At 59.1% G+C, this 27,850-nt stretch overlaps 1 protein-coding gene across 1 annotated transcript; it reads left to right on the top strand.

Moving 5' to 3' along the window:
• The first annotated feature begins 134 nt into the window (after nt 1–134).
• ALKBH5 (alkB homolog 5, RNA demethylase) lies at nt 135–22,755 on the top strand. Its single transcript, XM_021067995.2, has 4 exons — nt 135–1,619; nt 10,354–10,434; nt 20,293–20,448; nt 21,122–22,755. The coding sequence occupies exons 1-4, from the start codon at nt 850–852 to the stop codon at nt 21,297–21,299; spliced, it is 1,185 nt and encodes a 394-aa protein (XP_020923654.1). The 5' UTR covers nt 135–849; the 3' UTR covers nt 21,300–22,755.
• The last annotated feature ends 5,095 nt before the right edge of the window (nt 22,756–27,850 follow it).

The following is a 27,850-nucleotide window of genomic DNA, read 5'->3' as shown; positions in this document are numbered from 1 at the left end:
GGTGACGGACGCAGTAGCCAAGGCGACCGCCGGATTGACAGGCAGAAGCGCCAACCAGCTTCCGGAAGCTGCCGTCTGGGCCCGCCCGGCCCGTGGCCCGCGGCCCAATGACAAAGTGGAGGCCCCAAAGGGGCGGTGACGGGGCAGCCTGGGTTGTGGCGGTTCCCTGGTGATTGCGCGCTGGGGACTGAGGCGATTTGGGGCATTCGGGCGATGCCGTGACGCAGCGTGGCGACAGCGTCGACGGCGTGAGCGCACCCCTGTGGAGGGAGCCCTTCGGCCGCGGGGTGGCGCGGAGAGGAGGCAGGCTGCCGCTCGGGGTGCTCACGGAGCCCCTCAGTGGGTGGGGGAGGGGCGGCGGACGGCGAGCGGCGCCTGTCTGCGCGTGCGCCGGCACCTCCGCTGACCCAGCCGCACGCGCGCGCATGCTCGCTGCGCGCGGAGCCGCGGTGGCCGGCCGCACTGCGCCTGCGCGCGGAGCAGCCCGCTGAGGAGCGGCGCTGGCGGACGTCGGGCGGGCGGGCGGCGGTGACGTCGTGAGGAGCGCTTTAAAGTGCGGGCCGGGCCCGGCGTCCGAGGGTCTGGCCGGGAGTCGGGCCGAGCCTCCGCGGCCGCCCCGCGCGGCATGAGGCCTTGCTGGCGCCCCTGCCCCCCGGGACGCGGACGAGGTGGAGGAGGAAGCCCCGTCGTCGCCGCCTGACCCGCCGCCCCTGAGGCCGCCGGCGCTGACCCTCGACTCCCCCGCCGGGCGGTGCGGCCCCTGCGGCCCGGGGCCCGGGCGCGTCCCCCAGAGCCATGCCCGGCCGCCCCGCCCGCCGCGGAGCGCCCTAGAGCAGCGGCGCGGGGGCCATGGCGGCCGCCAGCGGCTACACCGACCTGCGTGAGAAGCTCAAGTCCATGACGTCCCGGGACAACTACAAGGCCGGCAGCCGAGAGGCCGCGGCCGCCGCCGCCGCCGCCGTGGCCGCCGCCGCCGCCGCCGCCGCCGCGGCCGAGCCCTACGCGGCGCCCGGGGCCAAGCGCAAGTACCAGGAGGACTCGGACCCCGAGCGCAGCGACTTCGAGGAGCAGCAGCTGCAGAAGGAGGAGGAGGCGCGCAAGGTGAAGAGCGGCATCCGCCAGATGCGCCTGTTCAGCCAGGACGAGTGCGCCAAGATCGAGGCCCGCATCGACGAGGTGGTGTCCCGCGCCGAGAAGGGCCTGTACAACGAGCACACGGTGGACCGGGCCCCGCTGCGCAACAAGTACTTCTTCGGCGAGGGCTACACGTACGGCGCCCAGCTGCAGAAGCGCGGGCCCGGCCAGGAGCGCCTCTACCCGCCGGGCGACGTGGACGAGATCCCCGAGTGGGTGCACCAGCTGGTGATCCAGAAGCTGGTGGAGCACCGCGTCATCCCCGAGGGCTTCGTCAACAGCGCCGTCATCAACGACTACCAGCCCGGCGGCTGCATCGTGTCTCACGTGGACCCCATCCACATCTTCGAGCGCCCCATCGTGTCCGTGTCCTTCTTCAGCGACTCCGCGCTCTGCTTCGGCTGCAAGTTCCAGTTCAAGCCTATCCGGGTGTCGGAACCCGTGCTTTCCCTGCCTGTGCGCAGGGGGAGCGTGACTGTGCTCAGGTAACCACCTGCCTGGGAGGAGGGGGCGGCCGGTGGGAGCCCGCGTTTTCCGCCTCTGACCCGTTCTGTTCTGGGGGCGGAGGAAGGGGTCTGCGTTTAAAACACGTGCGTGAAGACAGCGGGAAGCAGCTCTGGAATTCTCTATCCCCAGGGCAGGTTAGACGGGATCGCGGACTTGACCGACAGCCACCCTCAGGGCGTCTTTCCGGAGGCTGGTTTTAGGAGTCTCTTTACCTTTGTGATTTTAGCAAGTGCGCTTTCCATTCTGAGTCTCCGTTTTCAACTCTGCTTTTTAAAAAAAAACTGGTTGGAGTTATGCCCCCACCGTCTTTTCCCTCTGTCCTCCCTGGTTTCTTTAACGGAGAACAGTGTTCACGGATTCCTCAACAGAAAACGATCCCCACAGAGGGAGGTCCCTGAGAGTGTTCAATTGTTAAAGGTTCTCCATTCCTGGTCGGGGAGTGACTCTAGGGGAGTTGAGCAGAGGAGCCCTTGGTCCGGGAGTAGAGTGGAGCAGACTTAAAATTCAGCCCCTGTTGGCTGCTCAAGCACCCATTGGTCCTTTGTAAGAAGGTGTTACCTACCATCCCGGCCGTGTGAAACAAAAGAAAGCTTGTCTCTTTACCAGGTATTAGGCCTTGTAGTTGTGTCAGCAGAAATTAGGCTCCTGGCCTGTTTTCAGTCCTAGGTTCTGCTGAGAATTAGCCCAGGGCCCTGGCCCCCAGAGAGGATTGCCGGCTGGAACACCTCTGCTGTTTATGTGAAGCAGAACGTTTCGTTGGAAGCTGTCTCCTTCCAGCCCTGAAACAAGTAAATGTAGCCGTGTGGTTCAGTAATCCCCCAAACCTCTTAGGAGATCTAGACTGCAGCTGTTCAGAGCAGCTTGGTCGACCACCAGATTCTGGTACAGGATCAAGACACACTGAGATTTTGTCGTGAGCAGCTTAACCTCTGAAGTTCAGTCAGTGCCGTGGGTCACGGTCACGGTCACGGAGAGAAGCAGGGTCCCTGGAGCCCTCTCAGCATCATGAGGCACATCTTTCGCATTTGAGTGGAACGGCTGAGGCTGCCTCCGTACTTGCCCATGGCAGCAGAGCCTTGCGATAGGGAAGGTCTCCTGATGGGCAAGTCCATGGGCAAGTCAGCAGCAGCAGGAGCGGTACTTCGGATTCCTTGAGCATCGGAAGTTAGAGGACCACTTAGCTCTTGGGGGCCGCCTTGTCATCTGGGCTTCCCGGCTCCTCAGCTCTACATGCTGCTTCCAGATGTCCTAGCAGATCCCTTTAAAATGGGATTTCCAGGGCAGACTCTCCCAAGTGGCCTGCCGTGGAAGGCAGTTTGCTGTCTGACTTCGTTGAAGGGCTCTCCATGTCACAAGGATCTCAGACGAGGGCCATTTGGCCTCTCCGAGGGATGTTCGTTTCCCACGTAATCACAGGTCCTCAGGGTTGTCAGCAGGAGAAGTGGCAGTGGTCCCCTGTGTACGGGGGGGGGGGGGGGGGGAACCACAGGAGGCAGTTGGTGACTTCGAGAGTCCCCCTCCTTCAGCGCACGCACACCCTGTATTGAAGAGGAGTTTCAGGTTTTTAGCTGCAGCTCTGTTACTGATCCACCACAGGATTGCATCATCAGGAAAATTCTCCTCATCTTTACCTTAAAATAGTAAAGTTCTGAAGCTTTCCCAGTCCCTTCGTCCTGGATTCTGACTTGGCTGTGGAACGTGGGAGGCTCGGCCACGTCCTGCAAAGTGCGGGCCCAGGCTTTGAATCCAGCTCTCCCCTGCTTCGCTTTGGGATCTTGTGGGTGTTCATCTGTAAATGGGGCTGATGCCACCTTCCAAGGCCTGGGCATGGTGATTTGGTGTCTGACAGAGGGCCTGGCACAGGGTAGGCTCTGAGACGGGAGCTTTCGCACACAACCGCGTGATGTTCCTTTGCCGTCTCGCTGGGGAAGGGGCAGGGAGTTGGGGGAGCCTTACACGTAGCTCTTTACGGAGTCCACAGCCCCGTGGACACCACAGACGGGTCCAGCCCGGGAACGTGACTGCCGGAGTACACTGCGTGGGCACGTGTTAATCCACTCTGGAGTTTGGTCGTTTGCAGGAGGAAGTCAGCTGAACTTGTGGGGTGACTAGGAGACCACTAGGAATTAGCCAGGCAGAGAAGGTGGGGGTGGAGGGCTCGAGGGCACGAGGCTTTGGCGGCGGCAGCGAGGAAGCAGCCTTAGGGGGTGCATGTTGACTAGAAGCAGATGGAGGTCGTTGCTAGTCCCTGGGTCCAACCGGGACCTGAAGTGGGATTTTGGTGCCCCACGCAGGGTGAAGCTCTGGGTCAGAGCTTCTCAGCAGCAGTACTGTTAACATTTGGGCCTGGCTCATTCCTTGTTGGGGGCTGTTTAATATCATCTCTGACGTCTGTGCACTAAATGCCAATAGCATCTTCTCTGACAACCACCATCATCTCTAGATGTTGCCGGATGTCTCCAGGTGGTAAGCTCATCCTAAAATGGAGAGTCCCTGCTCTCGGGGGGGCGGGGGGACGGGACTGGACACCCTCTCTGATTTAAACCTTCTTGCACCTGCTCGCTTAGCCCTCTGCTTACTTGATGTGCAGGTGCCTCCCCTCAGGCCCTGCTTGGCTCTCCCCCAGCTGGGGAGAGGGGATGCTTTCTTTTCACTTCCTGGTGTGTATCCCAGCCAGCCCAGAGGTGATGAGCTGGGAAGCTGCAGATTAGAAGGGGCCAAGGAAAACAGTGGTTCCCTACAGATGGGGGCTAAGGGGTGGGGTTCTAGTAATTGTCCTCCAGTTCAGACTTGTGCTGTCAGTGACGTTGGTGTCTGTACCCGTCCAAGGCAACATGGCAGGAATACAGTTTTGTTTATTTATTTAATTTTTTGGGGGGGCTTTTTGCCTTTTCTAGGGCTGCTCCCGCGGCATATGGAGGTTCCCAGGCTAGGGGTCTAATCGGAGCTGTAGCCACCGGCCTCCACCAGAGCCACAGCAACGCGGGATCCGAGCCACGTCTGTGACCTACACACCACAGCTCACGGCAACGCCAGATCCTTAACCCACTGAGCAAGGCCAGGGATCGAACCCGCCACCTCATGGTTCCTAGTTGGATTCGTTAACCACTGAGCCACGACAGGAACTCCCAATACAGTTTTACATTTAGAGGTGTCAGTGTGGATTTTAGTGTGTGGCACTCATTGACTCAGAAGTGTCTAGACGTGGGCACTTAGAGCAAGGCCTCACAGACCCTTCTGGAAGTGGTTGACTTTTTTCCAAACCCAGTTGGCAGCTGTTTTTTTGTAACCTTTCCATGTTGGGCCTGGATGGGTCCTGTTTCAGTGCTGTTTTCTAGGGAAATAAATATCTTTTATCTTTTTCATATCGGTTCATCCCATATTTCTCCTCTTGTTTTTTGTATAGTGAACCACAGATAAAAGCAGATTTCATTTGGATCAATTAGGATAGTTATCTAAAGGCTAATTGCTTACTTGCTGCTGTATTTATTTGTTCATTTATTTTTGCATTTTGGGACCGAACCTGTCACATGTGGATGTTTCCAGGCCAGGGGTCTCATTGGAGCTGCAGCTGCCAGCCTACACCACAGCCACAGCAACGCAGGATCTGAGCTGTAGCTGTGATCTGCACTGCAGCTCAAGGCAATGCCAGTCCTTAAGCCACTGAGCAAGGCCAGGGATTGAACCCACGTCCTCATGAATAGTAGTCGGGTTCATTTCGGCTGAGCCACAAGAGGAACTCCTGTTTGTCGCTATTTTTAATCACTGCTGCACGGTCTGGTTGTGGCGGCCCCTTGCCCAAAGACCCAGGCCTTAGCCGCCTCTTTGGACACGACTGTGTTGCACAGCCATGGACACGGAGACCTGAGCACAGCCTGTGACTTCCAGTTAACAGTTGACATGGGGTAGAGCGGGCACCCCTGTTGGTCCTGAGCAAGGGGCTGCTCTTGCTCAGCTGGTTGAAGGCAAAATTTAGCTTTCTGGCTTCAAGTAATTGGGAACGTAGGGCAGATAGGTCCTGGGCCACATCTCTTGTGTGGAATCTCCCGATTCCGTGGGAGGGGGAGAAGCTCAGGGTGAAGTCAAGGCTGCTTATTCTCAGGAGGGGCTCTGGGCCAGGAGGGCGTTGGCTGGCTCGAGTTCTGCCAGGCCCGACAAGAAGGCAGAGGGCAGCAAAGGAAGGGAAGGCGAGTGGCGGTCTTCGTCACGAAGCTCAGAGGGAGCAGAAAATACGCAGCCGTGAGAACACCAGGGCTGGCTGGCTGACCGTTTCGGGCAGGGCAGGGGGTGTGCGGCCGTCCCTGGGATGATGCTTGTCCCCTGGAGGTGTGCCTGTGTCTTGGTGGGCTTCTTCCATGGGTGGCAGGTGTGCCTGTGTCCTTGCTGAGGTCAGTGAGGCCCCGGACAGGTTGGACCTTGTCACTGGAAACAGGCTTTTCTTCCTGCTCCTCGTTGTCTCCCCGTCCACCCCCACTCCCATCACAAATCAAGAAACGAAACCCAGTGTAGCTACTCTCTGAAGCCAGGCGTTGGGTTAGAGTTCGTGCTGCCGGTTGAGCTGACTGACTCCCGGTGTGCCTCTGCAGAATGGAGCTGCTGGTGTCCTAGAGTTGTTATCCCGCATTGACCGTCTCACTGCTGAAGGCTTGAGGTTGAGGTGAAGTGTCTGGAGGTGAGCTGCCTCTGTTGATGCCTTGCGGTACACAGAGTTGGGCCTTGGAGCTGGTCGGCCTTCTTTTTTCCGGGTTGAGAAAGTCCCAGGACTTTTCATCGGGGGGAGGCCGTGTGTCCTCCAGGAGGTTCAGGTTTGTGGTTATAACTTGACCTGTGCTCACAGTGCCGCCCCTGTGCCCAAGTGGCTGGTCCGCTGCCCTCAAAGCGTAAGTGAGGTCCTGCAGGCCCAGCAGTGGGGAGGCAGGCTGGGGGCGGGGAGGCCGCCGGAGCAGGTCGCCCCAGCTGGAGGGAGGCTGTCACCAGGCAGCCCTGGTGATCTTGGCCAGTCCCTCCGTCTCTGGCTGACTTCTGCCCTGGGCAGGGCACAGAGTAGATGGGGACTGGCGGCCGGCCTGGAGCTGTGCCTGAACAGTCCTGTCCCCAAGGCTGTCCCCTGGAGGAGACGTGTGCAGCCCTGCACAGTCCCTTTAGAGGGTCCTCCGGGCTTCTCGTCCTCCGGCACCTAGTCCTCGAGGAAGGACTGGCTGCCGTCTGTCGCGCACATGTGGAGCCTGAGTCTTGAGAGCAGTAGACACGTTGAGCTCAGCACCCGGCTCATGTAGCATCCGCCGTGTGCAGAGATGAGCAAGGCTCTTAGGGAGGACACGGTTTCCACAAGGCCGAACAGCAGTCGTAGAGAAGCTTGGGCGGGCAGGGTGGGGGAAGCCAGCCGAGGGGCGCTGAGCAAAGCTCCCCGTGGGAGGGGACACTCTTCACGAGTCGCCTCAAGCCTGGTGTAGCGGGTGACAGCCTGCCTCTCTTGCTCTGGATGCCTGTGGCATACTAGTCACTGCTGCGGGAGGGGTCGGCGCGGGGACTCGAGGGGCTGAGTCCAGGCCAGTGCCAGCACGAGCTATTTCCTCTTCTCCCTTCCCTGTGAAAACAGAAGAGCAAAAAGAGCAGGAGGCGCTGGAACTTGTCTTCATGCCAGCGGGAGGGCTGGACCCCGGGCATATTAAGTTTCCAGCTGGCAGACCGGGACTTTTGAACAGTTCTCTTATTAGCAGGTAGATTCCTTAGCAGTAGATAACCCTCTGTGGTCTCTGCTGGACACTTCGTGCTGCAGTTTGGACGATGCACCTCCTGCTCCCCCTGGAGCCTGGTGGTCTGAGGAGGGGTGGGTAGGCTCTGCACAGCTGCTGGAGGGTCTAGAAAGCTAGGGAGCTGTTGAGGTGGGGAGCCAGCGGGTGCTGTGTTCATCCTTCTGGGCCTTTGCGGCTCTGCCTCTGCCCCAGTTCTTCTGAGGCCTGGGCTGGGTGGCAGGAACCTGGCTTGGCTTGTTCTTCGTTGTCGAGCCTTGGGAAGGTGAGGGCAGTTAAAATTTGACCAACGTCTGGGTTGGCTTCTACATGACGGAGTGCAGTTCCTTGTTGGAGATGGGAAGTCAGGGCCCTTGGCGGTCCTATGGCCAAGTCAAACAGATTAGTGACACTTGTTGACGGTAGGCAGGCTTGCCTGCAGCAGTAGTGCAGATCCAGGCCTTAGAAATGTGCCTTGGGTGGCCTTTGGGACTGGACTCTTTGGGAAAGTCCTCTGTTTGTATGGGACAGTCTTGCAGCCCAGACCTGTCCCGCTGTGAAGGACAGGAGGGGCATAGGATGAGATCTAGAGCCCTTAGCTCAGGGAGGGGGCCCGGGGGCCTCTGTGGCAGTGTGTCCTGGATCCAGGTGGTCCCAGGGCGCCAGGCACCCAGGGTAACCTAACAGCAGTCCTGCAGGGGGGCCGTCCACTGCTGCTCTCTGGGGTGCCGGCCATGAAGACGGAGAAATGTGATGCTGCCTAGAAAAGAGGGCACTCACCCCTTTTTTAAGATCTTAACCATTAGTCACCACAAAGGAATGTCCTTAGTGACAGAGCATAACCACTGGACACCCAGGAACCTACCTCCGTCCCTACAGATGGGGGAGCCGAGGGCTCAGTGCAGCACGTGACTCAGCTAAGGTGTCAGGGCTCGGGTTCTGACCCAGATCTCTTCAGAGCCTCCGTCTTTACACGGCAGTTCTGTGTGGGCCTGCAGATATTAATAGGTGTTGTTTGAAAGAAAGTTCTTGAGTCAGTGCTCGCTTAAAGGAAGTTTGCGGGTTCTTTTGCTGTAGTAGCTCTCAGTCCTTTAACAAGGAGGGGCTGTGCTGGCGGCACGTGGAAGTTCCCGAGTCCGGGCTTGAACCCAAGCCACAGCAGTGACAGTGCTGGATCCTTAACTCACTGAGCCACCGGGGAACACCTGCGAGTGCTTTTTTTAAAAGCTCATCAGCATTTTCTAGGAGTTCCTGTCATGGTCAGCAGTAATGAACCCAACTAGTATCTGTGAGGATGCAGGTTCGATCCCTGGCCTTGCTCAGTGGGTTAAGGATCTGACGTTGCCGTGAGCTGTGGTTTAGGTCACAGACGTTGCTCAGATCCCATATGGCTGTGGCAGCTGAAGCTCTGATTTGATCTCTAGCTGAGAACCTACGTTATGTCGCAGGTGCAGTTCTAAAAAATATATATATATGTATGTATGTGTCACACATACATATCGGGGTTTTTTCTTTTTATAGATTGATTTGACTGTGAATATTTGTAGGATCATGTGGGACTGGTATTTATAGAGAAAATTGAAAACCCTGGTTTAGGAACAGCTTGGAGGGGAAATCCCTAAATTAAGTGTCTTTTTTCCTCCCCCCACATGGCCTCAAGTCAGATTTCTGAGTCAGAGGTGCTTCTCTCTTGGACTTTTTATTATTTTTTTACTTGCTCTTGCATCCAGTTTTGCCCACACTGGGGCAGCCTGGCCATTTGGAGGAGTCCTTCCCAGGCTTTCAATGTTTTTAACAGTCACTCCCTGTCTTCGCAGCTGCGCAGCCGAGTAGAAGATTGGGGGCAGGGGTGGGGGGTGTCAGGGACTCCCAGCAGGAGAAGGCCGAGAAGGTGCCCCCTTCCCCAGGCCTGCGGCTGAGAGTGTTGCTGGCTGCGGAGCTGCCCAGGCTCCGGCGGGTCGGGCTGGAGTGCCTCTGGGTGCTGTGCTCTCGGGGCGGGCATGTGAGAGGCTCCGGAGGCTGAGCTGGCTTCCAGAGTTTGAGATTGGGAGGACGTTAGCCGTGAAGAGAAGAGTCGTCTTCCCACATTCATTGGTCTGAGCAGTTTTAAAAATCCTGTAACTTGAGGAAGATAAATAGGTGTTTGAATGTGATGGAAATTCTTAAAATATTCCAAACACAGCTGTTTCCAAGATTTTGGATCCCTTAAAATGAGGTTTTGGAAAGCTTTTATCCAAGTAGATAAATTTTCTTTTTGAACGTTGCAGCCTTTTGGTGACTCAGTGCTGTCAGCGTCTGCCTTGGCTTCCTCTGCCAGCCGGGGCTGGGGGTTGGGGAGGGTCTTGTCTTCTCACCAGGGTCTGGCCTGAGTCACTCCATCTGCCTCCAAAGCCGCTAAGGGTGTGCCCTCTTGAGGGCCCTTTGGAAGAAGGGCAGCTGCCCTGTGCAAGGAGATTCCTGCTTTGGCTTCTGTTTTAGGACCTGTCTTTACCTCATCCCAGATTCCCCCTTGAGTGGTTTCTGGGCAGAAACATCCTGGACCTTTTTTTTTTTTTAAGGCCACACCCACAGCGCAAGGACGTTCCCAGGTTAGGGCTCTAAGCTGAGCTATATCCGCTGGCCTTCATCACAGCCACTGCAACACAGGATCTGGGCCGCGTCTGTGACCTACACCACAGCTCGAGGCAACGCCGGATCCTTACCCACTGAGCGAGGCCAGGGATTGAACCTGCGTCCTCATGGATACCAGTCAGGGTTGTTACCGCTGAGCCACGACAGGAACTCCAAAAACATCCTGGAACTTAACATGTTATTTCCTTGTGTGTGAATCCCTGAACCTCCCAAATAATGGGGCTGAGGGTGGCTGTAGGACTGGGGCCCTATTTCTGTCTGTTTCCTCCCTCCACCCCCATCCCCACCCCCGCCCCCAGCTCAGGCTGCAGGGCCACCCTCCGTGCTCACGTGCTCCTTTTCTTTTCAGTGGATATGCTGCTGATGAAATCACTCACTGCATACGGCCTCAGGACATCAAGGAGCGCAGAGCTGTCATCATCCTCAGGAAGTAAGTGCCCTGGCGTCCGGCACCTGCTGGCCCCACTGGAGATGGAGGCTTGGGCTCCTCTGTTGGTAGCCTGGCACCCTGAAGCCTGGGAGAGGAAAAGGCTGTAAGGCCTCGTGCTTTCTGATTGGAATTATGTGAGGATAAAGCTATTTTGTTTTCTCTTTATCAGAAAATTAGTTCTCGTGGTTCTTGTCATGGCTCAGTGGTTAACGAACCTGACTGGTATCCATGAGGACGCAGGTTCAATCCCTGGCCTCGCTCAATGGGTTGAGGATCTGGCGTTGCTGTGAGCTGTGGTGGAGGCCGGCAGCTGTCGTTCCAATTCGACCCCTAGCCTGGGAATTGCATACGCTGTGGGTACGGCCCTGAAAAGAAAATAAGAAAAAAAAAAAGGTAGTTCTCTTTCAGGAGTTGCGGGCTGAGCAGAAGCACTCGCCCCCAGTGTCTGTGAACACAGACTTGAGACAAGATTTGGGGAGTCCTCTTCCAGACCCTGGCCTCCCCCACCCCGCTTCCTTGATTCTGATCTGTCACATGTGCTTCTCACTGAGTATTTTTAGATTGTGCCTTAGCAGCTTGCTTTGGAAATGCCTGGATTTTCACTCCTGGGAGGAGCGGCGGGTGAGGAGAGGAGGCGAAGGTGGGAGGTTAGGCCATGTGTTCAGCAGGCGCAGGGCTTGTCGCAGTCCCTCCTCTTTGGCCAGGGAGGCAGGGACGTGCTGGCCAGCGTCGCCCCTCCCGGCCTCTCCAGCACTTCCTTTCTGCCCACGGAGTGAATGGACTGAGTCAGGCCCCTGCCAGGTCAAGACAATCCTGCCTTGAGGCTGGAGTCCTAAGAGGCCAGCTGCTTGCCTGGGTCGTGTAGATGCCAGTGAGCAGGGCGGGGCAGGTGCCTAGACCCAGCCTGGAGGAAGATGTCCTCTTGCTTGGCTTTATTTGTTTTTTATTTATTTATTTTTGGTCTTTTGTCTTTTTAGGGCCACACTTGCAGCACATGGAGGTTCCCAGGCTAGGGGTCCAGTCAGAGCTACAGCTGCCTGCCTGCACCACAGCCACGGCAACGCGGGATCCAAGCCGCGTCTGCAACCTATACCACAGCCCATGGCAACGCCAGATCCTTAACCCCCTGAGCAAGGCCAGGGATCAAACCTGCAACCTCATGGTTCCTAGTCAGATTCATTTCTGCTGTGCCATGACGGGAACTCCTATTTGTTTATTTTTTTGATTCCAGGAAACTTTACTTTTTAGAACAGTTTTAGATTCCCGGGACGCCGTGAGGAGTGCGGAGCTCTCCGTGTCCCCCGGTGCTCCCCTCCTGCCGGGCGTGCTGTGTCCGCCACAGGCTGACCCGCAGCAGGTCACTAGAGGCCGCCCTCCGCTCAGCTCTCCCTGTGCCCTCCGTCTGGGTCCGGGCCGGCACCCGCAGGCCGTTTCGCTGTCCTGTCCCCCCAGCTCCTCTCGCTCAGACGCGCCGGACTCAGTGGGGGGCCGGGGCCCTCCTCAGGGTTACACTGGGTGGGGGTTCGGCCAGGGAGCAGGCCCGTCCCCCTCGGCGCTGACCTCGGGCGCCTGGCTCAGGTGTGTTCGTCGGGCTTCCCTCCAGGGGTGGCCCCGTCCCCACTGTCCTCCCAGGAGGGACGTCCCTGTGGGCCCCACGCGGGAGGGGTGGGGAGTCAGCGCCACCTCCTCGGGGGTGGAGTCGCCCCCTGGATGGGATGCTGCGACTCCTCCTGCTCAGGAGTTTGCTGTTTGCTGTCTGGGACTGTTTGCTGTCCCCCTTGCTGGCGGTATGGATGCACGGCGTCTGCCTTGGGGTCACTTTGTCCCAGCTTTGGCCATTGGGAGCTCTTTTTATGTACCTCCTTTCTTTCTGACTTGGCATCTTTTTAACTTCAGTCAGTAACTTTGGCATCTTGGGTCTTCGGTTCCAGAATTCCATAATATTGTCATGAAGGCTCTTTGGCATGGCTCTGCCACTTTGCCAAGTCAAAATGTTGAGTCTCAGTTTTATCTTCTGTAGAATGAGAATGACCCAGATCTGGGGGACAGCCCTGTGTGCGGGCAGAGCACTGGGCACATAGGGGAACACCAGATGTGGCTGAGCTTGGTGGCTGGCAGCCTCTCCCCGCTAGCATGAGAATGTTTCCAGAACCTGGGAGGAGAAGGGCTTTACCTGGCTTGCCGCTTTCTCTTCCTGTGGTTCCCTGCACCGTCTAGAACCCACAGCCCAGAAGTGATGCAGCCCAAAGTGGAGCTCCCTCTGGTCATTTCTTCTCAGACTGTACTTGGTGCCTCTAGTTGCAGCCAGAGACCTCGCCCCGGCCCCCCAGCTTGGGAGCCAGGGTGGCGATGAGCCAGAGCAGCAGCTCCAAGGGTTCCTCCCAGCCTCTCACGGGAGAGCGTCCCAGGAAAAGCATCCTGGAGGTGCCGATGGAAGTGGCCGAGCCGGAGTGTCAGGTTGCGTTTCTGGCTGTCCCCTTCCTCTGGAGTGGCGGCTCCCACACCTGGATGCTCTGTGGTGGGACTGGGAGTCTTCACTGTTAACCAGCTCTCCTGGGAAGCTCTTTGGCCAACTGAGCGGCTGGCAGTGTTCTCACCTTGGAGAATGGCTGGGGCTCTTTGTTCTTCGGGCCCAGGAGCCGGCCAGGGACACACAACTAAGGGCGCTGGGGAGGAGTGGGCAGGCATCTCCCCAGCCTCCGTGTGCTGCTGAGCTGGTGAGGTGCCCAGCTGGAGGGAGCCAGCCCTGGGGACCACAGGCAGGGGCAGCTCTGTTGCCGGCAGAATAAAACCCGGGTCCTTCTCGGGCCTTGCTCGTCTTCTGGCTTCCTCTCGGTGTCTCCCGTTGTCTTCTGCGCCTCTTACCTTACGTACCTGCAGGGAGTTCCTGTCGTGGCTCAGAGGGGTATGCACCGGCTCGGTATCTTGAGGATGAGGGTTCAATCCCCGGCCTTGCTCAGTGGGTTAAGGACCCAGCATTGCTGTGGCTGTGGTGTAGGCCAGCAGCTGCAACTCCGATGTGACCCCTAGGCTGGGCACCTCCGTGTGCTGTTAGCGCGACTTTAACAAGGCTAAACAAATAAAGTACCTGCAGCTCCTTGTGTGGCCAGCAGACTTATGTCCCAGGCTCTTGCAGCAGCGCGGCCTCTGTTGGGAGCATTCCCATCTGACACAGCCACCCGCAAGTGACCCATACATCCACACCCAAAGTTAGTCGCCCGAGCCATCCCTCAGGAAGCACCGTCTACACACCGGTATTCCTCTCGGCACACCCCCACCCTTTCAGACCGGGACGGCCCATAGACTTGCTGTTACTGGGGCAGGGGGAGCCCTGTGCTTCCGGAACCCAGCAGGAAGGCCGGTCTGGAGGAGGCATTGGGGGAGGACCGCGGAGGCCCATGAGGAGCTGCGCCAGGTAGGAGAGGATGGGCTGGGGCTGGAGGAAAGGGGCAGTACCCTGGCTCAGGCGCCGCCCAGACATCAGGGACGTGGCCTGGGTGGGCGCCTGGCGGACTCCTTGTCTTCGGGTGAGGCAGCACCCAGACGGGTGGGATCTGGGTGTACACAGCCGGGCGGAGCCAGCACTCCCTTCTCTTCAGTTTGGATAAAGTCTGTGTAGGCTGCTGAGGGCGGGCCCGGGGGCTGTGCCACCACCTCAGGTTGCTCAGCACTGGGGTGGTCCTTCCAGGGGCCTCTTGGGGGGAGATAGGTGGGCGGCTGCCAGGCGCTTTCAGGTGCACCAAAACCTGGCTCTGAACATGGGTGATTCGGAGTCTTGATGTGCTGGTGCCGTGGTTTCCTGCCGGGAGGCCGGGAGAGACCTTCAGAGAGCCTCCCCAGGGTGCAGTCCTCAGGCTGAGGTCACAGCCGGCAGAGCGAGGCTTTGAACTTGGGTCTCCTGGTGCTGGGTCTTGGGGCCCCTGGGTGGTTTGCACAGCGGAGCCACCGAGTCCTGCCTGCCTCAGTGTGTCACAGGGCAGGTGCTTTGAGTTGAAGAACCTGGAGCCTCATGTGCAGAAGGGCTTTCTTGCCTTTGCTGTGCAAGTAGAGAGCTGATTGCCGAGAGTGTTCTAGGTGGCGAGGCGGCTGCTCCCAGGGCGTGGGGAGAGCTGGCGGCTGAGGTTGGTCAGGTCTTCAGCGATACCCCCAACTTCCCTGAGGGTCGCTCTTTCCCCCCCTCCCCAAAGCATGCTGCCCAGTATCATCTTTGTCAATCGTTGGTACCCCTGGCAGAGAAGCTGGACCTGTTTTTCGAAAGGGTGGTTAAAGTTTCATTTATTTATTTTTTTGGTCTTTTTGTCTTTTAGGGCCACACCTGTGGCACATGGAGGTTCCCAGGCTCGGGATCCAGTTGGAACTGTAGCTGCTGGCCTGCACCACAGCCACAGCAACGCGGGATCCGAGCCGCGTCTGTGACCTACATCACAGCTTGCGGCAACGCCGGATCCTTAGCGTGGTTGGTTTTAAACAACCAGTTAGAGAACCGGGAGGCTGGGCTGTAGCAGCCGTTGGGGGGGAGTGTTCTGTTTTTCCGCAGTTGCCTGATGTGCAGCCTTCTAAGGACCTCGTGTACGGTCCATGCTGGGTTCCTTACTGCTCGTGCCAGGCACTGGGGAGAGTGCTGCCCACACGCTCACTCTGTTCGGAAAGGGGTCAGGCAGGAAGTGAGCTGCCTCAGCTCGCCTGGCCAGTTCGGAGGGCTCCCTGGGCAGGGATTCCTGGCCTGCAGCTGGCAGTCTGCCGCACATGAGGCACCCAGGCAGGCACGCAGACCCGGCGCTCCCTTGGTACCGGGTTGGTGATCGGTCGGCACTCTGCGTGCAGGTGCAGCACAGGCACAGTGAGCACTGTCCTAAGAGCGCTGTCCTCTGGAGCCCAGCAACTTTGGGGGTGGTTGGGCCAAGCTGGGGAGATGGCTCTTGGCCTGGAAACTGCTGGCCAGGCAGAAATGGTAAGTGAAGGCGGGAAGGCGGCGGGTGGAGGCCCCAGATCAGAACTTGGCACAGGAGGTGGCTTGTGGGCTCTCGGGGCCTTCTGGTGGGTGGCCAGGCAGCCAGTCTCTTGGTGTTGGGGAGGCCCCCCGGCCTGCACCCCACCGGCCTGTAAGGCTTGTGTTCCTGCGTGGCTGGCCTCTCCAGTTTAACCACGTGAGACGGCTCAAGACAACGTAAGTAGCTCATTTCTTTGCTGTTGGCCGAGTGGAGCTCAGCTCTCAGTGGTCCTAAGTTGGGAGGAGCAGCTAGAGGTTCATTTGCCAGATGTTAGGCAAAGCTGGTGCGTGCTGGGCTCTGTGCTGGTGCCAGGCACGTGCTGCGTGTGGCCTCTTCTCGTCCTCAGCCTTGGGGGAGAAGAGATGCGAGCACCTCACCAGGGACTGGTCAGGCAAGGCTTCTAGAGAAGATGGGCCACCTGAGGCAGTTACGGGGGCTGGGCCTCGGGCAGGCTTGGAGGAGCTGCTCTTTGCCAAGGCCGGGAGCGTGAGGACCCCGAAGCGGCCCATCCTGGATCGCAGGCGAGAGGCGCGGCGGGCTGGGTCCGATCAGAGGACCTCGTCCGTGCTGGGGAATCTTGCTTAGGAGCGGTTGCCTTGGGAGGCCGAGCTGAGTGGCCTCATTGGTCCCTCAGGCCCTTGGCCCCTGGGGTCCGAAAGGGGAAGCCGAGCAGCCGAGGCTGAGTGCAGCTGAGCAGAGGGCGTGCCCTGCGCCAGTTCCTCCGCTCTCCGTTTCCCTGGTCCCGGCCCAGCCGGAGACGCGGCGCCACCGACACCCTGTGAATCCAGGGAGTGTGTGTCCATGTGCATCCCCCCTGCCCGTTTGGCAGCCTGCCCGAGGGGTAAGGAGGCGGTGAGACCCCCAGGGACGTGACTGGCTTGGGCACCTGGCCTGGCCCTGGCTCTGTCCCTCCTTTATGGACTACAGGTTGGTTACCTGAGCCCTATGTTCTCATCTGTAAGTTGGTCAGATTCCAGGGCGCTGTGTGTTCTCCCGTCACCCCCTCTGACTTGGTGGCTCAGAGGTAGGGACTAGGGGGGCTGTGCTGTGTTGGGGTACAGTGAGCAGAGGTGCGTGAGGCAGGAGGAAAGGGGAGCCCTGAGCCGAGGTGTGGGAAAGCTGGCTTGGTGTCTGGCCGCCTGGTGTCCTGGAGGACAGTGAGCCCTGACCAAGGCCTGAGCTGGGGGATCCCTGAGGACCTGTGATCCCGGCCCCGTGGGCGCCTAGAGCCCTGCCTCCTGCAGTATGGGGTGACGTGCTGCCAATCAGGTAGGCGATTTGGAGAGGTGCCCCTTGGGGCCTGGTGTTTGGTTGGCCCGAGTTGGGGGTGTGGTCTGCTGGAGCCCAGGACCGTGCGCTCGGGGGCTCGCTCCTCGGGGGCTGCCACCTCAGTGTAGGCTTCAGAGCAGGCTTCTGCACTTGTCACCTGCTGCGTGAGGAGAGAGCAGGTCCGAGTTGGAGAGAAGCAGTGTTGGAGGGAGGGTGGTGGAAGATGGGGGCCGGGAGGGGGCCCTGGGCTGTGCCGGCGCTGATGCTTAGAGCGGCTGGAGCTCAGCTTGCTCAGTGAAGGGGAACGCGGGTCTGCCTCCTTGCTCGGACGGGACGGCCAGGCTTGGCAGCACGAGGGTGCTTGCTGCGGGGAGAGCCAGGCGTTAGGGCAGTTGGCAGCGGGTTTCCTGACGCCCAGAAACCCTGGTCTCAGCTCTCAGCTCTACTGCCGTAAGAACCCCCTGGGCTTTCCGGGGCCGTCCTGGGGTAGCAGCTGTGTGCCCGAGGCCAGTGACGGGGTCTCCGTTAGGTCGCGTTGTTCCCCGGGTCCCCAGCAGCTTCAGCTCCCTCCTGTCCGCTCAGGTCACGTGCTCCTGTGTCACAGGAGTGCTCGGGCATCTCCCAAGTTCTGGCTTTCCTGGTACCGAGGCCCAGTCCCTGCTTTGTCCCGAGGGTGTCCTGATATACCCGGGCTCGTTGTCGTGACCCTGGATGTTGGCTGCGATCCGTTCGGAAGATCTTCCTGCCTCTTGCCACCCGAGGAAGCCCATTCCCAGGCCTTCCTGTTAGAACTCGGCTTCCTGCCTCCAAACTTGGGGCTCTGACCACTGAGCCCTGGCCTGCTCCCTGGGAGTTGGCTGCCCTGTAAGAGGGTGTGCCCTGAACAAATGCGGCTCTGGGCTGGGGATCTGGCTCAGGCCTGGCTTCTGCGGCTCGGCGGCTTTTGGGACACGGAGGGTGGGCAGGAGCTCCTCCAAGCCGTGGAGAGACATAGCACCAGGGGATGTGTCAGGAGCCGTTGTGGGCCCCAGAGTTCCTGCCGTCCCCCAGAGTGGGTATAGGAGGCTGGGTTTCTGGTGGCGCCCCCTCTGAAGATCCCTTCCCGGAGGGCCGGCCCGGGGGGGGCGGGGAGCAGAGCTGGTCCATGTGCCCGGCCTCCTCTCCCGTCTCAGCTGGTCCCCCCTGTCTCCCCAGCAGCGCGCCACCCTCAGGGCCCAGCCGCGCCCGCGTGGCGGGACGTGCTCGTGCTTTCCAGCCCCGGAGGTGTGTGGGCCAGGCCCTCCTCTCAGCTCTGCTCTTCTCCGGCCGCCCGCTACTCACCTGAGGAAACCACACCATGGTCCTGGGCCCCTAGGGGCTGCCCACATGGGCTTTGCCCTGGGCGTGTGCTCCTGGCACCCGAGGGCTCTTAGTGTAGACCTGGCTCGGCAGTGCTCCCGGCAGCTTCAGACCCCGAAGCCCCTGAGTGGAGCTTCTTGGCTGACGTCGCGTCTGGTGTGAGCTCTCAGCGCGGGGCTCTGAGGCCTGGCCCGGCCCACGGGGTCCACCCTTGGTCTGCGCAGGCCCTGGAACGCATCCTGACCTTGAAGGTGCTGGCCTGTCTTGGGTCTCTAGACCCTCAGAACTGGAAGAGGCCTCTGCTCGGCGGGGTAACAGGCCCGGACTCTGAGAGGCAGTATCAGGGCTGATGTGCCCTCTGCTGCTGGGTCCTGCTTTCTGGAACCTGGGGTGCCAGCCTGGAGGCTGAGACCCATGCGCCAGGCCCTCTGCTTCCCTATCTAAGAGGCCAAAGCAAAGGGGGGCAGTTGCCAGTTTGGGCCTGAGGAGGCCAGATACTGGTTCCCAGCTGGGAAGGAGCCCCCTGCTGGCCGCCCAAGGAGCAGCCCCGCCCAGGTTCAGAGCCATGGCTCCTGCCTGCCAGGCTTGGATTCTCACCAGGACCAGACCTTTTTCCCAGGACTTCCGGGTCACATGACTTCCTTCCTACTGACCCAGTTTTCCTGTCTGTTCACGGCGAGCCTGGCCGGTAGAGGGAAGGGGGAGCTGTGAGGACCAGACACAGTCGTTCCCAAGAATCCAAAGCAGGGGTTCCCATTTGTGGCTCAGGGGTCATGAACCTGACTAGGAACCATGAGGACGCAGGTGCGATCCCTGGCCTCACTCAGTGGGTTAAGGATGCGGCGTTGCCGTGAGCTGTGGTGAAGGTTGCAGACATGGCTTGGAGCTGGCGTTGCTGTGGCTGTGGTGCAGGCCGGCAGCTACAGCTCCGACTCAGCCCCTAGCCTGGGAACCTCCATGTGCTGCGGGCGTGGCCCTAAAAAGACACAAAGAAAAACAAAGAAGGAGTTCCCGTGGTGGCTCAGTGGTTGACGAATCTGACTAGGAACCATGAGGTTGCGGGTTCGGTCCCTGCCCTTGCTCAGTGGGTTGAGGATCCGGCGTTGCCGTGAGCTGTGGTGTAGGTTGCAGACGCGGCTCTGATCCCGTGCTGCTGTGGCTCTGGCGTAGGCTGGCGGCTACAGCTCCGATTCGACCCTTGGCCTGGGAACCTCCATATGCCGAGGGAGCGGCCCCAGAAAAGCCAAAAAAGCCAAAAAAAACCCCACCAAAACAAAACAAAGAAGAACCCAAGCCAGCTCTCGGGTGTCTGCCCTGCTGCCTCCAGCGTTCTCTTGAGGGGTCCTTTGAGTCTGGCCTGGCCATGGCACCTTCTTCTTCGGGACCCAGTTGCTACTTTGTGCCCAGAGCAGCCCATAGGAAAGGTACCTTTTGGGCCTTCTCCCAGCTCACCCCAGGCCTCTCTCCTGCCCCTTACTGCCAGGGACCTGACTGCCTGCCTCCTCTTTATCCACAAGAAGCCTCGGGTCTCCTTAGAGGTTTCCCAGGCCAGCCTCCTCCTGGGCTGACGTCAGCAAGGACTTGGATCGCTTCTCTAGGCTCCCTGCCGCCCGGCTTTTCCGTCCTTTCTTCCCCATCCGTCCCGGCATGTTTTTCCTTTGCTAGGTGGTGCGTTCTGGTGCTGGGTGGTGGCTTTGCTTTCAGAAGCCTTCCGGCTTTGGCTTGGTCCGCATCCCGGAACCAGCAGAAGCTGCCGGGTGGCTGTGGTGGAGCCAGAGCTGAGCCTGACTGTGGATTTGGGCCTGGGTGCTCCTCTTGGCTCTGCCACAGACTCAGTGTCCCTGCGTGTGAGGAAGGACGGTCTTGCTCTGTCCCCTTCCAGCCCTTCCACAGCCCGGCCTGGCACATCGGGCGGGGGGGAGGTGTCTGGGGGGGTGTTGGTGCCCGCCAGCAGGGCTCTCCATCCTCTGGCAGGTGCAGTAGACATCCCTGGAGACTCTCTGGGCCTGAGGAGGGGCTGCTTCTTCCAGCTCAGAGAGCAGCAGGTCTGCTGAAGTCCTTGGCAAGTCAGCCGGGGCAGCAGGTCAGCGGAAGTCCTTGGCAAGTCAGCCAGGCCAGCCCCTCGTTGAACCATGAGGAGACAGAAGTGCCGAGCAGAGACCCCTGGCCCCTACGTGGCCTGGCCAGAGAGAGTTGGTGCGATCCCCCCCACCCCTTCTCAGAGGCCCGCTGGTGACCCCTGCTGTGTTCTCCTTTGCAGGACAAGGTTAGATGCGCCTCGGTTGGAAACCAAGTCCCTGAGCAGCTCCGTGGTAGCCCCCAGCTACGCGTCGGATCGTCTGTCGGGAAACAGCAGGGACCCCGCGCTGAAACCCAAGCGGTCCCACCGCAAGGCAGACCCTGATGCTGCCCACAGGTACTTGACTGTGGTCCCTTGGCAAAGGCCAGCAAAGCAGCGCCAGGGCCTGGCTGCAGGGCGGGGTGGGTGGTTAGGAGCCTGACATCGCCCACCTTTCCTGAGCTTGGTTCCCCGGGGTTGGTGGCATTTCCGGCTAAGCCTCGGCCACCTGCCTGCCTCGCAGGGGGAGGGGATCGTGCCGAGACTCTGCCAAGCGGGAGTGCTTCGCAGCCTTCCCTTGTTCATGGCACCCAGACCAGGGCTCTCGTGGGCTCTACTGAGGGTTAGGAGGGTCACGTGGGAGCTGCAGGGCAGCAGGGCCTGTTTGAGAGGGGCTGGGGGCCGTGTCTGAGGAGGCTGTTTAAGGTGAGAGCAGGAGAGGGAAGAAGGTGGGAGGCCAGTCTGGCCAGGAGGTGCGGGCTGCCCTGAGGCAGGAAGGGTTTGGTGGTGTCGGGGGCAGCGGGGGGCAGGGGAAGAGGGCAGCAGGACCAGGTAGGGCCTCGAGGCTGTGATAGGGAAGGTCGCCTTATGCGTGACAGCCTCAGCAGTGTCCTGGGGGCCGGAAAGCCCGCAGTCCCAGAGACAAGGAGTGGCTGCTGGCACCAGGTGGCCAAGGACACGGTGCCAGTGCCGCCCCTTGTGGAGAGCCGGCGAGCTGGGCTGGCCCTGATAATGCCTGCTTCCCCCGCAGGCCCCGGATCCTGGAGATGGACAAGGAGGAGAACCGGCGCTCGGTGCTGCTGCCCGCGCACCGGCGAGGGGGCAGCCTCAGCTCCCAGGACCACTGGCGCAAGTCCTACGAGCCCGGGGAGGACTGCTCGGAGGCGGCGGGCAGCCCTGCCCGCAAAGTGAAAATGCGGCGGCACTGAGGCCTGGCCTCCCGGGACTCGGCTCCATCCTCATTAGCTGCCCTCCTTTCGTTTCATTTTGAGATTTTTTTTTGTTTTTTGTTTTTTCTTCTTTTTTTCTTCTTTCTTTCTTTTTTTTATGCTTCTTGTATATTTTTCCCTTTGTTTGTTGCCTGTTCAGGCTGAAGAACAGAATTGGCCAGAGCCTGGTTCTCCGGTTTGTGGTTTTCCTCCTGGGTGGAAGGGCTCTTGGCCTCTGTAGGGACAGAAGCTCGTGCTGGAGTGGCCAGTAGAGGCGTGCGGGGCAGCCATTCTCAATTGGGGCTGTGTCAGGCTGAATTTATTTAAAAGCAGCAAAATGTTTTGGTTAAGGAAATTCTTACTTTGCTTTAAATGTAAATCTTCTCAGTGTTGTAAATGAAGTTGAGTCTCCTCCCTCGTCCTCTGTGGGTTGAGGTCTTGCTGGCTCTGCAGGGGCCCTCCCACCACTCACCTGCTCTCCAGGCCCCAGCAGCTCACGCAGACACCCCTGCTCCGGCGGAAGTTGTTAGTGATGACGAGGCAGAGGCCCAAACAGAGCCGGCCCTGCTGCCCCAGAGCTGCTCTTGGCCGAGACCCCGGGCCTCCGGCGCCTGCTCTGGCCTGCTCTGGGGCTGGCTGCAGTGGTCCTGACCTCTTGCCAGGAGCCGCCTGAGGGTTGCTCCTTTCAAACACACGTGTGCGATTGTGCGGAGCAGTTAGACTTGCCGTGTTGGGGCGGTTTTAGCAGTTGTTTCTAGCTGGAGGGACTGGTGTCCTTCCGAGCATGGAGGTTTTGGGGTATGGAAAATTGTTGTGGTGTGTGGTAGGGGTTTTGTTTCTTTTGTTCTGAGCTTTCATTTTTTTCCTTAGGCCTTCTGGCTTTCCCCTGCCCTTTCCTTTCTCTTCCGTCGGCCAGCTGGGGCCTTCTCCCTGTCGTCCCCCCTGGAGACGCCACCCCTCTGTCCGCCTGCAGCCTGTGGACTGGGTTGGTGCCGCCTCTGGCTCAGGGGCGTGGGAACTGGGGAAGGGGCTTTAAGAAACATTAATGAAAGGAAACAAGTGAAGTCGTTTGCAGTTTCCACCCACTCACATCTTCGAAGGCCGCAAGGTTTTGCTGGTCTGGGTTCATTAGGAATGTCCTTGCCAGCCAGGGCCAAGCCCCGGGCCCACTGAGACCAGAGGCCCTCCCAGTCCCCCGGCTGCCGTCATGCAGGGGCCTCGTCTAAGAGAGGGGGCTGCAGAAGAAAGCTGGGGCAGCCACCTCCAAGAAGGCCTCTCGGGGGCCAGAGCTCCTTTGCCAGCGTGGATTCCTCAAGTCAGGACTGCGTAACTAAAGCAGTTGCAGTTTTATTTTTTTTACAGCTTTTTTCCCAAAAATGATTTGTAGTTGTGTGTGCAGCACTTTGCCCTGATATGTGTGCTCTACAATAAAAACCAAATCTAATATATTTTGAAACAGTTGTCTGATGCCGTCATAAGAGAGGACTTGCCTTTCCTTCTTCTTTCATCCCTTTGTTTTGCCCTGAAACTCTGATGGGGGTTGGGAGGGGAGTTCGTTGCCCACCAGGGCCCCAGAGGGCTGAGGGCCGACTTGCCCCCTCTGCCGTTTCTTCACTGCGAGGAACGTGGACTTGGTAAAGCTTGGGTCCAGGTGCCCGGGGCCCTGGGGGCCCACAGGAGCCAGAACCTTGCCCTGCTGCGTTCCAGAAGCCCTTCTGGGGGTGGTCGGAGAGGCTGTGCTGGTGGAAGGGTTGCTGTGCGGGCAAAGGCCTTCGTAGAAGACGTGCACGTGGTTTTGCCCTTTAGAAAAATCCTTGGGTTTGTACTGTGCGCCATCCAAGCCCTCACCGCAGCTGCTTGGTGAGCAGACGTCTCCTGGGCCTCGTTTCCAGGTGCGTGCCAGGGGGCTGGGGGACACGGGGCGGGGGGGGGCCCAGGGGTGGTGGTCCCTCCAGATCCTGGACCGGCTCCCCGGTTCTGGTCGAGAGCTTTGATCTGGAGTCTCCCTCGCCCACTTCCCGTGCCCAGGACCAGTCTGCTTGGCCAGGTTCTTGCTCTGGAAGCCTGGCATGTCAGTGAACCCCCACTGAACAGGGAGGAGAGTCTGAAAGCAGGCAAGCGGCCAGGGCTCGCGGGCCTGCGGTCAGGGGTCAGGCGGGGTGGGCGCCCGGGGCCCTGGGTGCCCCGCAGAGACTTTGGAGGTGAGGGAAAGGTCACCTGACTGGGGCCATGGGATGAGGGCTGGGGAGCAGGGGGCCCCTACGGCAGCTGCAACAAAGCCAGACCCCGGTTCTTCCGTGTCCCAGGGCGGACTGAGGGGCAGGAGGGCTAGAGGACCTGCTGAGCCCCAGGGGTCTCTCTCGGCTCTGGTTCTGTTCCTGTGTGGCGGCTCTGTGGCACCCCGTCTCTGGAAGCGGAACGGTCCTCTGAGCCGTCCCCAGGCTCCCAGGGGCCCGCGTCTGGTCCCCTGAAGCTGACTGTCCCCAGCCACCTGCGGGGCACCAGCTGTCTGGGCCGGGTGCGGAGTCCCACCCCTCTCTGCCCCAGCCCAGTCTTGGACGCGGGAGGTGCTCTCGCCACGCCTGGCTCCAGCCCTTCCCCTCCCTGCAGCCCTGTTGTGTGGTGGGAAAACGAGGCCCAAAGTCACAGTCATCCACTAAGGAAAGATACGGGGTCGCTGGGCCGCCGAGCTCCCCTGAGGGTGCCAGACTACCTGGTGTGTGTCCCGTACACACAAGGCCATGCTGACAGACGTGCAGCACACACCCGGTAATAAAATGCAGAAAACTGTTTGAGGAACTCTAGCCAGTTTCTCGCAGAATGATTTGCATCGACTGTGTTGCCGAATTGTTGCATCTGCAGCTTCCCTGTGGTTTGTGCCTCAGCCACAAATACGGCAAACGGTGTTGCGTCCCGTCTGCTAGGGTTAGTTTCTTAGGGCGGCTGTAACAAACTCCGACAAACCTGGTGGCTTAAAACAACCAAACTTGATCTTTGCACAGTCTGGAGGTGGGAAACCCCAGATGCTGCTCACTGGGCTGCAGTCGAGGCGTCAGCGGGCCCCTGCTCCCTCTCCAGCTCCCGGTGGTGGTTGACATGCCCAGGCTGGTGGCCCCACGACCCCAGTCTCTGCCTCCATGGTCACGTGACGGCCTCTCCCTCCCCAACCCCTCACGGCCGCCCCGTGCAAAGATCTCCGCTCACGCCTGCAGAGTGAAAAGACGTTAAAAATGTGAAACAATTTACCTTCCTGGGCCGAGGACCGGCTACACTGGGGGACGCTGTTGAGCCCACTACACTGCTCTTGTGTCAGTAAGTTTATCGTTAAATTTGAGACACAATCGGACTGACTGACTTCTCATCATCCAACAAATTATGTTCATTGAATTGAAACCTTTTGGCCTCAACACGACTTTTCAGTTTAATCTGCATCGTTATTTTCTCCATCGATTTCCTGAGTCTAGACCTGGGCTGTCCAGGAGAGCAGCCACTGGACAGCTGCACCTGAAACGCAGCTGGTTTGCAATGTCCTTTAGGTATAAGATACACCCTAGAGTTTGAAGTTAGTATAAAAAAAAAAGAATGTAGAAAATATTATATTGACTACATTGAAATGATATTTTGGACATACCTGGGTAAATAGGCTATTTAACTGTACCCATTTCCTGTTGCTGTTTTAGGTCTGGCTACCAGGGAGTTTAAAACCACACGTGCAGCTTGCATTGTATTTCTGTTGGATGGCACTGGTCTAGAAAATGACCAATTAACCCAGCCTGATTTGTGGTGGTTGCCAGTTTCCATGGTGTAAACACTCCCTTCTGGCTGATCTGGCTGTGCAGCGTTTCCACCGCACAATCTGTGGAATTTCGGAGAACAGACGGTGAAATGTAGTGAAATAGGAAGTGCCTAGTTCTGAACTTGACCTTTGTTTTTAATTTAATTTTTAATAATGGCTGACTCACAAAAAACTTTGCAAATGTGACAACTGGCTGTTGCAAGTGGCTTCCCATGGAGGGTTCTGAGCAGAGGAGGAGGCGTTCAGACTTGGGACTCCGCAGGTGCAATGCGACCAGTATGGAAGGGGCCCAGAACGGAGGGGAGGGGCCGGGCCGGGTCCTCCGGCTGGGTGCCTGGTGCTCCTTGGCGCACTTACCCCTATGTCCATGGTGGGGCAGCAGAGGCCCAGCAACGGTGCCTCAGGGCGGCCGGGGGACCGCCTTCCCTGGGTTTGGGTGAGGAACTGAGGGAGGCCCCGAGGGCAGAACTTGGGCTCCCCGCTGCTGGCCCAACTCGCCGGGGCCTTCGTGCTGCCAGTGCCCTCCCTCTGCACAGCCCAGAGTACTGGGTGCTGAGAGACCAGGTCCTGACTCCCACCCTCTCTGGACTCACTGTGAGTGAGCAGGATCAGAACTTGGAGCCACAGAGCCGAATGCAGCACAGAACCCCACCTTCCAACAGGCCTGGGGCAGTGCCCACCTGCCTAGCCTTCAACCTGACACCACTGCAGGAGGCAGTGCACCCAGATCTCCAGATCTGTGAGCCAGGAGAAGCACGGCTCAGACCCAGGCTCGCTCAGGGCCGACCGCCGGCGCCTGGAGAGGGAGCTGGGCTGGAGGTCCAAAGGCCCCTGGCACCCTGGGCAGGTGCCCCCCTGTGAAAGGAGGGCGGGGTGGCTCTGGCCTTCGTTTCCCCGAGGCCCAGCACACTGCTCACCCCAGTGGGCCCTAAAAGCGCCCCGAGAGCCTGCTGCGCTTTGCACGCCATGTGCGGGATGAGGGCTCCCGTGTGAGCCCCGCCGCCTGCCCGCCCTGCCCCCAGCCCAGATTCCACTCCAGGAATCCTGGGACCTGCCAGGAAGAAGCTACTTGTGTGGTTTGGGCAGCAGAGGAGGGTCGCGGCCTCACCGGGATCTGGGCCAGCTCCTGGAAGGCTGGGCCCGCCTCCCGTGGCCAGGCTCTCCCAGCCTCCCCCACCCCTCCAGCCGCCCTTCCCTGCCTCCCTGTGGGGCTTCCCGTCACCCCTGCTTCCCTCCTCTCTGCAGAGGGCCTTAGGCCCTGGCTCCTGTTTCCTGTCTGAAAGTGGGCTGTCCCCATACTTACTTCAGATCCAAGCAGATAAAGCACAGACACAGCAACCCTGGGGACCCCCAGATGCACGCCAGCCTGGCTGGGAGGCACCCGTGCTCTCCACCTGCCTCCCCGCATCCAGCAACCACCCTTTCCCATGACCTTGGGCTCCCAAACACTGCGGATGCTTATTACCAGCATTTTACAGCTTTCAATGTTTCAAACACACTGAAAAATACTTCAGACAACAGAGAAGCCGTACTACCACCCCCACGTGTTAACCATTTCTCATATTTGCTTTTGACCTTTTTAAATTAGTTCATATATTATCCCCCCTCCCTTTTTTTTAAGGCCACACCCACAGCACATGGACGTTGCCGGGGCCAGGGATCAAACCGGAGCCGCGGCTGCTGCCTACGCCACAGCCATGGCAACACTGGATCTGAGCCCCACCTTTGGGCTATGCCGAAACTTGTGGCAATACTGGATCCTTCACCCACTGAGCCACAGCAGGAACTCTCATGTCATTTTTAGATGTGCTGAGTACCTAGTGGGTGCCTGACCTGCACTGGGGTGAAGAGCAGCATTAAAAACCGAGCCCTTGGGGAGCTCTTTCTCAAGCTGGGAAACAATATGCACACAAGTGTCAGAGAGACGGGGATGGGAGTGGGGGGAGAGGAACGGAACGGGGAGGGGAGGCACCAGGAATTGAGGTGGGGGGGGAATGCTTCCTTGAGCAAGAGTGTCAAGACCAGGAGTTCCTGTCGTGGCTCAGTGGTTAACGAATCCAACTAGGAACCATGAGGTTGCGGGTTCGATCCCTGGCCTCACTCAGTGGGTTAAGGATATAGTGTTGCCGTGAGCTGAGGTGTAGGTCGCAGACATGGCTTGGACCTGTGGCTCGGATCTCGCGTTGCCGTGGCTGTGGTGTGGGCCAGTGGCTATAGCTCCGATTTGACCCCTAGCCTGGGAACTTCCATATGCTGTGGCTGCAGCCCTAGAAAAGACAAAAAAAAAAAAAAAAAAAAAAAAAAAAAAGAATATCAAGACCAAAGGAGGGAGGGGTTTGGCGAAGTGAAAACCTGGGGGCAAAGCTTCCCAGCAAGGAAACAGCAGGTGCAAAGGTCCTGAGACAGACACCTGACTGGTACGTTTGAAGAATGGTGAGGCAGGAGTTCCCGCTGTGGTGCAGTGGGTTAATGAGCTGACATTGTCTCTGCAGTGATGCGGGTTTGGTCCCCAGCCTGGCACAGTGGGTGAAGAAGGATCCGGCGTTGCTGGGGTGTAGGCCACAGCGGCCGCTTAGATTGCACCCCTGGCCCCGGAACCTCCATATGCCTTGGGTGCAGCTGGTGCGGCAGCTAGTTCTGAGCCAGAGTCCTAGGAAAACAGGCCCTACAGGTCCTGGGCTCCACTGCTGTTTCCAATCATCCCATTTAGTCCTCATTACATTTTCCAGATGGGGAAACAGGCCCCAGGTGGACC

The sequence above is a fragment of the Sus scrofa genome, chromosome 12 (genome assembly GCF_054392235.1).
Source record: "Sus scrofa isolate SSC_HxYL_T2T_F1_AM1 chromosome 12, Sscrofa_HxYL_maternal_Yorkshire_Landrace_v2.0, whole genome shotgun sequence".
NCBI lineage: Eukaryota > Metazoa > Chordata > Mammalia > Artiodactyla > Suidae > Sus > Sus scrofa.
This window is presented reverse-complemented; position numbering and strand designations above follow the sequence as displayed.

Bases quoted from the DNA above. Each gene is read 5' to 3' on its own strand.
- ALKBH5 (XM_021067995.2), top strand. From the start codon at position 850: ATGGCGGCCGCCAGCGGCTACACCGACCTGCGTGAGAAGCTCAAGTCC. The intron at 10,435-20,292 runs GTAAGTGCCCTG...TCTCCTTTGCAG, and splicing joins GCTGTCATCATCCTCAGGAA to GACAAGGTTAGATGCGCCTC. The intron at 20,449-21,121 runs GTACTTGACTGT...CTTCCCCCGCAG, and splicing joins GACCCTGATGCTGCCCACAG to GCCCCGGATCCTGGAGATGG.